This window comes from Eleutherodactylus coqui, chromosome 9 (assembly GCF_035609145.1).
Source record: "Eleutherodactylus coqui strain aEleCoq1 chromosome 9, aEleCoq1.hap1, whole genome shotgun sequence".
NCBI lineage: Eukaryota > Metazoa > Chordata > Amphibia > Anura > Eleutherodactylidae > Eleutherodactylus > Eleutherodactylus coqui.
The window spans coordinates 70,078,058-70,091,643 of NC_089845.1; the positions used below are offsets into that span (position 1 = coordinate 70,078,058).

At 41.5% G+C, this 13,586-nt stretch overlaps 1 protein-coding gene across 1 annotated transcript in view; it reads left to right on the top strand.

The window, feature by feature from the left end:
- Positions 1-13,586, top strand: part of LOC136579155 (cadherin-19-like) — a 176,284-nt gene that overhangs the window by 24,231 nt on the left and 138,467 nt on the right. The window contains exon 3 of the mRNA XM_066579503.1: positions 12,091-12,385. Within this exon, the coding sequence (XP_066435600.1) occupies positions 12,091-12,385 (295 nt within the window). The remainder of the gene's footprint in view (positions 1-12,090; positions 12,386-13,586) is intronic.

The window sequence follows — 13,586 nt, forward strand, 5'->3', positions numbered from 1 at the left end:
AAACTGTGGCCTCTCCAATTGCATAGCTACGTTGTTGGCATCACTGTCTAGGGATCTTTCTAACATCGTACAGAACATCTTGTCATGTCAGACTGACTCTTCAGATAGACATCCATGGTATTGTTGAATGATTCAAACACTTTTCTCAAAACTTGTTCTTCCCTTCTGGCATTTCATCCACATTCACCATAAATTATTAAGAGATCACATAGCTCTGCATCCCTGTGTTATATTGTCTCAGGCTTATCATAACACTGACCATTTCCTCAGAGAAAAGAGCCCGCCCCCCGATAAGGGCAATTCCACAGAGATTCCAGGTGGGGCATGAAACAACCATCATCCATCAGAGAAAATAGTGCATTAAACTACTTGAATTTTACAGCTCAGGAGCATTAGCAATGTGGTGACGTCTACTTCACTATTTGCCCTGCTACAGCCTTAACTGAGACATCGTGCATATGTTAAAAATGTAAATAAGTTTGGGACATGGCCTGGCTGCAGCCCGAGATGGATACATTTCTCTGAGCTCAGCCCGGTTCTAGCCTTCTAAAGCTACTATACAGCGTCCCGGCAGTGGAATTGAGAACATATCGACCTGTCATTCTTCCTAGTCCCTGCTATAATGAAGCAGAGACCATCCAGAGCTACCCCACAGTGGGTCTCTGATTTCTTTTCAGCATACGGCACCGGCCACGGCCAGGCTGCAGGATCAAGCGGAACCCCCTCTCCCGCCAGCTATGCTGAGAATGATGACACAGCACTTGATTCTCTGTACCTCGACAAGGGAGCGGAGGAAGCCCAGCATACAGGGGTGAGTGACACCCACAGAGGAGAAAAATCCTTCACAGCAGGCACCTCCATTATGGCGTTTAAGCACATGTCCCCTTATGTTACACCACCCTTCCCCACAGATAGTCCTGAAAAGCAATGGCATAGGCTTTCAGCCTCCCTTCTCCCTCAGTCCTCTAACACAGCAGAATAAGACCCTATTGCAGATCTCCCATCTTCAAGCCAACTGGCTTCAGTGGACTTTATTAAAAATATGGTCTTGGCTTTAAGAGGTTCCATACAGAGTGATATCAGCCACATCTCTAAAATATTCAATGCTTCTCTGCAAGAGCTAGGAGATCGCACTGACCATGTAGAGAACAAAACTGAGGAGCTAACCTCTTCTTATAACAAATGAATTGACTCTCACTATGCTTTGGAAGACAAAGTAATCTCCATTTAAAAAAAAAAAATTGGCCGATCTTGAAGATAAAAACCAGCAAAATAATATTACATTTGGGGAATCCAAGAAAATGTAGCCCTGACTGAGTTAAAAACTTTTCTAACTAAAATTATGTCCTCACTAATTCCAAACACCCAGAATGGGTGCTCAGTATAGATAGAGCACACAGACTGCCCAAGCCCAAGTTTCTCTCTGAAAAACATCCTTGGGATGTAATTGTGAGGATACATTTCTTCCATGTTAAGGAAGCATTAATGTATGCAGCACGGTTGATGGACTTTGCCCTCCGTCCTCTCTTCAGAAATAGGTACAGCTACGTGTTCTGACCACTCGCCAATTTACTTAAAACTTGCTTTAGGAGCCCCCCAGGGAAGTACGAGAATTTGGCGAAATAATATCTCCTTAATTAAATCCCCCAAAAACAAAGCTTTAAGGGTCATTAAGGGAATATTTTAAGCTAAACATAAGTCCTGAACTTAACATTTTCTCCACCAGGAACACCCACAAGGCAGTTATTAGAGGAATTTTGATAAAACTGGGTGCCCAGTATACAAAACATAAACGGGTTAAAATTAATAGTCTCCTTGAGCAGATTCAGGCCCAAGAGAAAACCCTGCAAAAAGACTCATCAAAGAAGAACAAAATGCAATTAATGGCATCTAGAAGAGGCCTGAGATCAATATTGTTAGAGGAACACAACAAAAATAGAGAATTTACACGGACTAACTTTTATTCCTCTTATGATAAACCCTCCAAACTCTATCGATATAAGATGGTATACTCCAAAAATGGAAATTTCATGTAACAAGTTTATAAACCCAATAAAATATATTTGGGTGAGGAAAAAAAAAGTTAGTGCTTCAATCAAAGACAATATTTTCTTTCTATTGGAAATCAAATTATAGGTGAAATCTTTAGCTGCCACTGTTTGAGAGACTGTTATATCTTGTTCGCATTCTAATAATTGTGAATTTTTCTTCTAATTGAATATAATTAGAGATGAGCGAGCTGCTACGCCCGCGCCGCCACGCCTCCCCCGCCCCCCGGTGCCCCCCGAATCTTTTCACCCGAGTACTGAAGTACTCGAAAATCGTGGTGCTCGATCGAGTAAATACTCGAAACGAGTAGATTTGCTCATCTCTAATTATAATATTGAATAATTTATTGCATAATTTGTTATTGTAATTTATAGTTAAAACAACATGCTCACCTGACCTTACAACTGTTTGAGATGTAACTTGATTTGCATTATGAAAGTGTGCAATGAATCATTTTTTAAAACCTAATAAAAACAAATAAGATTAAAAAAAAAAATAAGGTTCAGAAGGGAGGTGTTTTTATTAGGAAACTAAGTGCAAGCACCAGTTCAGATTAGTTGGAGGAAGATCAAAAGCAATATTAGAATATATTGTAATACTTAAAGTGTAGTAAAGTGGCAAAAACGTAAGTGACGACATAGGCATGCACACACCTACAAACAATGGAGATTCAGACATGAACATCTACAGACAGAGGAAACTCCAGACATAAACCAAACAGAACATAGTTAACACAGACCAGGCGTATTGAATCATCTGCACACCTATGGGGGGAGGGAAATTGAGACATAGACCAAACAGAAACACATGCATGCATACTATCACAAAGGTTCCGAAAGGAGATGATGAGAATATGTAGAATAACCAGCACCCTCTAGCGAGAGGGGCTAGTACTTATGTGCACAGACCAGGCGATTGAAAAGAGCACATACGCTGCCAAGTCCAGCTGGCTGCTTTTACATGTGGCCAGAAAAAATTGGTCTTACCCTATCTTTTGGCCGTAATCAGCCTGCAGCTCCCATAGAAGCCTATGGGAGCTGTCGGCAAGGGGAGAGCAAAGGACTTTGGTAGCAGCTAGTGCTGCTAAACTCCTTCCCTCCCACCTCCCTCCTCCTCCCTTTAGGCTTCTATGGGAGCTTCTATAAGGGGGGCGGGGGGGGGGGAGAGGGAGGGGGAGAGAGTTTAGCATTGCTAAACTCTCATTTCTTTGCCGACGGAATTCTGGGCTACAGTGTACAGACGCTGCACCCAGCCATCTGAATGGGTGAGAGAAAACATGAGATTTCGCGGTGAGACCAAGTCGCGGCTTTCCTTAATTTACATGATTTTTTTGCTGCGATGCAGGCGGCCAAAAATTGCAACACACGAGTGAATAAATTTGCAGGCTGTGTTCTCACATGGCATTGAATCAATGTATTACCATGTTTTTAGGACCTGTAGCAGCCAATTGGCTGTAAACTTCATTGCAAAACTGTGAAATGATGTGCTAGAATGCATGTGCTTTTCAGTCAATTACAAGCACATTAAAATGCTGCAGAAGTGCAGTAAAACCACAATTCCAGTTCCATATGGGAATGAGCCATGTATATTTCCAAAGCGTTCATCAACCAAAAATCTACTTGACAATATATTTATAATTACTTATAAATAAGTTAACAAATAAAATGTTATATAAAAATATTTATATATCTTAAAAAAAACTTTTTCTTGGGATAACAAGTAAAACAGCAATGAGAATTGCCATGTATTCCAAAAAATCACTTTTATTTAATTTCACAATTTATTTTTTGAATCGGTTTATCTTATAAAATAATTGTCTTAATGAGACATTTTGTTACTTTATTTATTTTTTATATGATAAAAATGTACTGTACTCTGATATGCCCTATAATTATTCTGCCCTGCTTACAAGCCTGAAATTAACCAGGTTTAAGTTCTAACTAAGTGGAACATTTAATTGGACCCACAGGGTATCAGCAACAATTAATTAACTGTTTTGTTAAGGTCTGTGCTAAAGAGCTAGTGCCTTTGTTCTACACAATTAAATAGATGCCAGTGGATCTTTCCCTTTTACATACATATCAAGAGTTATTTTAGCATATTGGTTTTAATCGTGTACAGTGCGCATTAGAACATTTTATGCCTTTATTTAGCATATTATTTTTCAGAAACATTGCCTAATTTTGACGTAAAATATATAATATTTTACCTGCATTATTACACATTATTTTTACTTACACAGAAAAGTTACATAATGCACAGTACTGTGGAAAGGTTTTAGGCAGGTGTGGAAAAAATGCTGCAAAGTAAGAATGTTTTTACAAAAACAGAAGGCATCCAGTTGACTCCAAATTTATTCTGCAGTAGGACAACGACCCAAAACGTAAAGCCAATGTTGTTAAGAACTGCCTTCAGCATAAAGAAGAACAGGGGATCCTGAAAGTGATGATATGGCCCCCACACACCCCTGATCTCAACATTACCGAGTCTGTCTGGGATTACATAAGGGTTTGAACAAGTTTACATCCACATAAGATCTGTGGTTAGTTCTTCAAGATGTTTGAAAAAAATAAACACCCAACTGAGTTGCTTCAAAACCTGTGTGCAAGTGTACCTAGAAGAATTGATGTTGTTTTGAAGCAAAGGCTGATCACTCCACATATTGATTTAATTTTGATCTCTGTTTTATTCATTTATTTAGCATTTTGATAATTGATCAAAACACTATTAATACTTCTACATTTGAAAGCATTTTTACTTTGCAGCCTGACTAAAACCTTTGCACAGTACTCTATATGTATGGCTAACATTAACCCTTTCCAGTCCACTGTCTGACGTCTTCAGACATTCTGATTGAAGGTTTTACAGTTCCGATGTCGGAAGACGTCCGGCAGGGTATTCTTACTGTATATTACTGGCCGCTCTGTTGTTAGGGGCCAGTAATATCCAGCATGTCCCATACCGCAGTACTGGCTCTAGCCAGTAGATGGCACCATTGTATAATGGCAGAAAGAAAAAAAAACCCTGGGAAACCCTGAATCCAAAATTGGATTGCAAAGGGTTAAAACTATTTGGTGTTATTCTAGCACTGTTACAGGGTTCTGGTTCTTTTTTTACAGCAACTTTGCATTGACATGGCCACTGCAAACTCCCAAAAATGTCAGCTGTCGGCAGGCTATTAAGTCCTAGGAATTCCCATCCTATTATCTGCATGATTCTTGACACTTGACTCTAGCCTGCTTTCATTGGTTCTGGCTCTATCTTTTTACAATATTCTTTGTTATTTGTTAAACTTTGGTTGTTTTTGATGTCAGCTCTGTGAGAACCTGTAAGATCCCTAGAGGTAGAGTTCATACATCCATTCCAGTGTAGACCAAACCCCTTAAATATTAAATTACTAAGTAGACCGGTCAATCAACACCTCAAAATTCTAAAAAGAACAGACTGGTTTGAGCTATGGGTGAAAGTTAACTAAGGGTAAAAGCAAGTAATAAAAGCCACAAGAATTAAAACAAAAGGGCAAACAATTATATAGCCTAATGTGCTCTCTAGGGAATATACCCAGGAAAAAATACATCTTAGGCCTCCTTCACACGGCCGTATGCGTTTTTACGTTTGGCTGACCGCAGCTAAAAATTCATTGAATGAAGAATAGCCATGCTCTCTTGTCCAGTCACACTGCTGCACGGAAATAGCTCGGTCCGCAGAAATCCTTGGAATTACTATTAATGCTTAAATAGGGGCAGCTGTCTCTTCCCAGCCTTTTATTTCAGCTCCCATAGAAGTCTATGGGAGCCTCAAGGGTTTTGCGGCAAAAGATAGGGCAAGACCTATCTTTTTCACGCACCATATAAAATTGGTTGCTATTTTCTGTCGCCGATGTCCTATTATTCCCACTGCGATGTTTTTAAAAAGGCTAAAAAACTCTGATCTGAATGATAACATTGGAAATGAATGAGACTAATTTTTTAATGCGACTAAATTAGCCGTGTATATTCGGTCATGTGAATAAGGCCTTAGTCACTTTAACTGGGTACTGTCACACACATTCAGCTTTCGTGATTGGCACGTTCCAATTCATGATGTTGCCACATCACAATGTTGTCTTTAACCCATTTGCTTCTATCCATTTTGACCATGACTAGTATTGTGGTTGCATTATGGCCCAATCTTTTTGCACAGTGTGTGTTTCATTTAACTCTGAACTATGTGACCTTGCATTGCTGCTAGCAATCACCTACTACTCTTTGTTCTGCTTATTTTGCTTACTCTATCGATTATCAAGTAAGTTGATAACCAACAGGCAATGAAGCTCTGAGGTCAACAGTGTACCAAGCCCCTAAAATACGTTGCGGGTAAAAAAGAGGGTGCTATAGTTGAAGTTTATGTTCCAGTATAATTCTTTCCCTGCATGTAAAACACTTTGTCATTTTCACATGGCAGGATTTTGATCAGGATTTGCATCAGTTTTTTTTTAAAGCCAAAACCAATCATAGGAGGTGGTAAGTTCTCCTTCAATGGAAGTGTTCAAACAGAGGCTGGACTTACATCTGTCTGGGATGATTTAGTGAATCCTGCACTGAGCAGGGGGTTGTACCAGATGACCCTGGAGGTCCTTCCAACTCTACCATTCTATGATTCTATAATAGAATTTACAAAACTATAATGGAAAGATTCTAATTTTCTGTGTAGTTTGGGCTCAAAAATGGTAATGCAGAATATTGACAAAAATATCACTACATGAAAGTAACCTACGGGCAGTGGAAACTGGAAAAAATGTTCAATGCAATCATATAAATACCGTATTCCATGAAAATATTTAATTACTAGAGATGAGCGTACTTCCGTACGCGGGCGAAAAGATTCGGGGGGCGCCGTGGGTGAGTGGGGGGTTGCAGTGGGGAGTGGGGGGAGAGGGAGAGAGAGAGGGCTCCCAACTGTTCCCCGCTGCTACCCCCCGCGCCGCCACGCCTCCCCCCGCCCCCCGGCACCCCCCAAATCTTTTCACCCGAGTACTGAAGTACTCGAAAATCGCGGTGCTCGATCGAGTAATTACTCGAAACGAGTAGATTCGCTCATCTCTATTAATTACGTCATCGAAAATTATATATTCCTCTCCTTGCTTATTCTCAGGTGCGACACTATAATAGATCTTAGCAAACCTATTTCATTGTGTTTGAAATCACAAAACAATGCACTCCCTCATTAGATGCCTATTTCTGAAATGTTCCGTTCCCCAGATATTGCAGATATTGATTCATCTGCCCTCTGGTTGTTTACTGCTCGTTACCAGGGAACAGTCCACCTCTTATAGAAAGAAATAGCAGAGGAGGCCGGCGCTTGCACCCTTCTTTTATCTAAGTCTGATGGTCAGGATCTCAGGAGCGCATGTGCAGTAGCTACTAGTGTGCTCTGCTATTTCTTTATATGGAAAAGGCTGTCTGTTTCCATGGCAATGACCAATAAAAAAACAGAGGGCAGAGGATAGCTGCAATATCTGCAGAATAGAACATTTTGAAAATAAACATCTTACAGGTGAGTGCATTGTTTTGCTATTTCAAACGCATTGCAATAGGATTCCCAACATGAGAATGCCCCTTTACGTCTAAATAGCTATGATGCCATAGAACAGCATTGAAGAATCTTCCCTATTCCCTATTGCGGAATCCGCGATCGATGTCCACATGGATGATCTGCAGCAAATCACACGCATTAAATGACATGTATTTTTTCGCTCACCCTCGTGGGTACTAATTTTACTACAGACTCTGTTCGGACAGCTCCTATTGAAGTCAATGGAGGCTGTCTGACCCGCAGCCCATATGCAATTGACATTGCGTATGGGCCGCGGGTAATCAGGTCATTGCTAAGTGATGTCACAGGAAATGCAAACATTGGAAAAAAAAATCTGTACTGAATATGACTGATGGCGAACTGCCGCAGTCATGCACAATACAGAAATCACAGAAAAGGAGGGTCACCAGCTGGCTTCGTAGCCGGAATCTGCTGCGGAATCCGACCTGCTCATGTGAAGATGGGCTCAACTAGAACAAGATGCTCCCCAATTTATCTCTGAGAGCAGATAGCAGCTTTATAGATATATAGAGTACACATTTCATACATCTAATACAATGGTTCTATTATTTGATTGTTTATTTTAATCAGTCCACATAATTAGTCATTTTAAGAATCTTGACAAAGTTGGAAGACAAAAAAGTCTTTTAGCAAAAAAACTAAACAGTGAGAACAGGCAGAAGCCATATATTTATTGTGACTGTTAAACAATTGAATCTGCAGCTTTCCCAGAATGTCTAGCATACCTTTTTATTCTTTGAAAGATTTGTTCAATGCAATTAGAGCATTAGGGCTAAAGGCAGCAGAATTCCTGTTGAGATAAAGAAGGTTACATAACTGCGAATGAAATATTAATGGGGAAAGTTTACAGTTGTGACCAGGCAAAAACTGTGCTTGAAAAAGGAAAACTATAAAATATGGCTATCTATAATTAGCCATTAGAGATATTAGAAATGATGTGCTCACTCTGACAAGGCAGAATGGTTTACATTTTGGAGCATCAATAGTGAAGAAAACTCTATTAGTTAGGTAATTAGGTTGTCAGAATATTCCTTTAGTGTAGTATATAAGCTGCAGTAAAGGGCTATGGGGGGATTTATGAAGGGTCAAGTGCCAGAAGAATGGCATAAAATGAGTCGTGTAAAAATATATAACTTTTTAGCAGTTTTTCGATGCTTTTACCACTTAGGGCAAGGTCAGATGAGCGTTTTTTTGCATGGGCCTATGAGCGCAAAAATAAAAGCTTGTCTCATAGAACCATTGGTTGCCTATAGTGTGTTCACATGTCCGTCTTTTACAGGCGCAAAAATACTCAAACCTGCAAAAGATGGGACATCCGTGTGCCGAGAAGGTCGGTGCTGCGCATAAAGATTCCCCGTGATGAGTCCCCTCATCACTGAACACTGTGACAGCACTGTCAGTGTTCAGTGACAAGGGGACTCCTCGCGGGGATGTAGCAATCCCCTGGCAGAGCTGTCACAGCTGATGCAATCCCATTGCTTTCAATGGGGCCAGCGCTACTGCCACCAGCCCTATTAAAAGCAATGGAGGGCAAGCAACCCCCGCAGTGATTTTTGCGGAAGGGCTTGAAATATAAGCCCTTCCCTGAAAATAATCCATAGCTGCTGTAAAAAAAACAAAAAACAAACCATCACCTCTTCACCGCTGTCAGGGCTCCGGCACGTCTTCTCCCTGGCTGCCGGCACTGCTCTGAAGCACTTTCGGCTGGCTGGGGATTTAAAAATCCCCACCTCTTGAAAGTACTATGTCTGTGTCATTGAATGACGGCTGAGCGCTGCCTGTGATGGATCGCAGCGCTCAGCCAATCAGAGGCAGCAATCAGCTATTCATTGAATAGGCACAGGCAATGGGCACAGAGCCACGGTCAGGCGCATTTTGCACATCCGTGCAGTGTTTTGTTTTGTGCACATAGGTGCGTAAGAAAAAAAAAACGCTTGCCGGACTGAGCCCTGACTCTGAAAAGTAAGTAGACCTAGTGGGAAAGGGTAGGGCTACACACAGTCCAACTGATGTACCTTAATTTAAATTAAAAATTGGTGTAAATTCTAACAGAAATCTACACCAGCTTGTAGCTGTTGTAGATAATCAGTTTGTGGCACAGGAATGACCATGATGCTCCAAATGTTATAATAGGCTTGCATCTCATAATGTTTGTTGTATTTTCCTCTAATAGGCTTCAAACATATGAAACACCAGTCTTAATAAATTCCCCCTATGTGTTTTGGTATTTGATTTTGAGGTGGAAAAAAAAACAATTCCAAACCAATTTTGACTTGCAAAGCAGAGATTACTTTTACACACTGTGGCTACTAATGGCCAGTGTTCTTATCTAGACACATACAAATGTTAGAAAAACATGTGTAAGAATAAGTGCTTCATACTAAACTTTAATTCTGCAAACAAAATAGCTACTTTTGTAATTATAAGATATACAGTTTTGTGAATGCTACTTATTTTATTTATTTCCATTTTTTTTACCTCATATCAAACTTTCTGATATTTTGCTGACATATACATGGTATTCTCAAGAGACTGAAAAGGGCAAAAATCTATTTTGTAGTAAGTTGATACTAAAAGTGGTGCATACACTTCATACATCTAGGATGTGACTTTTTTTGCAGTACCTTATAGTACTGAACTGCATTAGTTGGAAAAAGACACCTTTAGGGCGCCTGCACACGAGCAGAAATTCCTCGGCGGGATTTCCCGCGGAATTTCCGCCCCTGGAAGCTGCCATAGGATTGCGTTAACAAACGCAATCCTATGCAGATGGCCGCGATTTGGCCGTGCGAAATCCCGCGCGGCAAACAAATTCCGTCATGCTCTATTTCTGTGCAGGGCTCGCACAGAAACATAACTCACCGGCCGCCGGCCCCGCTCTGCGCATGCGCCGGCTGCCCGGCAGCCGGCACATGAGAGAGCCGGGGCCGCGGGAGAGGTGAGTGCCCGCACTGCTCTCTGCAGACGCTCGGGTCGGGTCCCGCTGCGAGAATTCTCGCAGCCGGATCCGACCAGGCCGTCTGCAGGCGGCCTTATTCATAGTCGTATATTATAGTATTCATATGGACTATGTCACTATTGTGCAACAGTTGCTGTCTTAACTGTTATGCTACAAAAAGCTATGTGTTTAGGTTCAGCCTTAGGCCGAATGCACACGGCCGCGTCAGATTCCGACTGAGAGATCTTGCAGCGGAATCAGACCCTGTGCCTCGGCTGTGACCCCCATGTACCTGTTTGAAGTGCATTCTCCTCTGTGCTGGGGATTTGCCAACTGGCATGCCACCGCCATTGCGCAGAATGACGCGCCGGCGATGATGTTGATTTGCGGTGAATCACCGCGGCATGGATGGCTTCCATTAACTGCAACGGAAGCCGTCCGTGCATGTGAGGTGTGCACTAGAATAGGACATGCTGTGATTTTCCCCCTGCTAGCAGAAAATTGCAGTTGATTTCTGCTCGTGGGCATGGAAAAGTGTTTTGCATAGCATATCTATGGGCAGTGTTTTCTGCGGGAACGCCTGCATCGGATCTCGCATTTTAAATATACCCGTGTGCATTGCGCCTTAGGCCAGAGTTATACACATACTCTTTTTGACACAATGGTTGCAGTTAGAGATGAACGAGCGTACTCACTAAGGCAAACTACTCAAGCGAGTAGTGCCTTATGTGAGTACCTGCCCGCTCATGTCAAAAGATTCGGGTGCCGTCTGGGAGCGTGGGGGAGAGCGGGGAGGAATGGGGGGGGGGATCTCTCTCTCACTCTCTCCCCCCCCCCCCTGCTTACCCCTGCTCACTCCCGCAACTCACCGCTCTCCCCCGCCGCACCCGAATCTTTTGAGACGAGCGGGCAGGTACTCGCATAAGGCACTACTCACTCAAGTAGTTTGCCTTAGCGAGTACGCTCGCTCATCTCTAGTTGCAGTACATAAAATGCCAGAGTTTTGTGAAACCTGCATGTATACTTTTATATGGCTTTAATGTAAATGTACCATGGCAAATGCAGTACATAAATAAGAAAAACTTTGCAGAGGGGTTGTATGGAAATCCTAAACAAGTTTCAAGACTGCAACACTCAACTCCTAGTAATCTGTGTGTAATTCAAGACAACATCCAAGTGATGACTGCATGCTAAAGCAACACTTAGGATTTTGCAGCGACTTTGTCAAGCAATTTTGTTTATTCCCTGCTTATTTTCTGGAGCCCCATTACATAAATAAGGATGTGATTGTCATAAGTCTAAGCTATGTCGTATCACAGTTGCAGTCCTATGGATATTTCTGCCCATGCAGCCTGAGTCTAAGTCCTAGCTTTACCTTTTGTCCTAAGTAGCATAAGTATTAAATGCTCACCTGCTGCATTTACATTTTTCAACATCAGATGTAGTTAAGTAGATGAGTTATATTTTGTAATGCACTAAAAATTCCATTTTGTTCATTCTATCTACAGCTAAAAACGGATTCTGATGGACATGATGGCTCAATTAAATATGTCTTATTTGGAGAAGGAGCTGGAACAATTTTTGTAATGAATGAAAACACAGGAAGAATCTCTGTGCTGCAAAAACTTGATAGAGAAGAAAAGCCATTTTATACTCTCAGAGCTCAGGCTATAAACAGAGTCACAAATGTTCCTGTTGAAGCAGAATCGGAATTTGTCATCAAAGTCCTAGATGTCAATGACAACGAGCCAAAGTTTAACAATGAACCTTATATTGCTGAGGTTTCAGAGATGTCCCCTAAAGGTACTGTATGCGAAATAAGTGATAATGAAGTTTTGTCATGTTACTTTAAGGGAAAAATCACCCTTACCTTTTTTTTAGTGCTTTAAAGGACTCCAACATGTCACATCACAGTCGCTGGGTGGCCACGCATTCTATGGCATTATACATAGATGCAGAGGGTGAGCTTTAGAGGGTCCATAAGCTCTCTTCCTCATATGGTCAATGTCATAGGAGTAACTTGAAGCTTCTGGGCCCCAATGCAAAACCTGAACAGGGCCCTCGACTATAGTGCTTTATTCATAGTACTGAGCTCCCTATATGGAGAAGAGAGGCCTTATGGGCCTCCTAAAGTTCCTGGATCCGTGTGCAACTGCATCCTCTGCATCCCCTATAGTTACACCCCTGGTCCAGAGGTCATCTGACAACTGCAACCAATCAGAGGCTGCAGTGTCACTGTTCTGAGCTCCTGGTATAATGGCACCCAGAATATAAATACTGATGCCAGAAGAACATGCAGCCTCTGATTGGCTATGGCAGTCACGTGACTTCCGATGACATCATCAGCAACAACAAACACCAATAAGCTTTGGTGCTGAATTCCCATGGCAGAGAATGGGTAATTACTGCTCGTTTTGTTATTTTAAGACTGTTGGAGCTAAAGGGGTAATGTTGCCCAGTAACCGGGCAACCCCTTTAATGTTGTATTCCTGAGATATACTTTTCTGCTAAAGAAAATAATAAAACTAGGGAGGAGAGGCGAGTGGGGGGGGGGGGGGGGTAGTTTGTATGAAAACTCTCTGTGTTGAAGTAAAGTTCTTTGCATACCAACCAATTTACCCAAAAGATAGTGATCCTGTGAGTTAAGTCTCCCCTGACTTGTGACAATATGTGTGTCTATTATACAAAAATAAGAACGAACTACTTGTTTTTCAGGTTTCTGCTGAATGTCTATAAATGTTGCTGATTATTTCACTCATATTGCTTCCTTTCAGCATGTTTGAAAATACCTGTGAGCTTCTTTTGAAAGTAAATCTAGCAATACTATTTTCTCAAGAAAGGTCAGGGAGGGCTTATTGTATTTTAAGCCGTGGGATTTTGATTCTGAACCAAAAAAGTCTTCAAATATTAGATTTTGTACTTTGGGTTCAAGATGAGTTTGTGGAAAAGAGTCACATAAAAATCCAACCATCATAGGGCAGTCACGTAAGCAATTTCTTTTGTG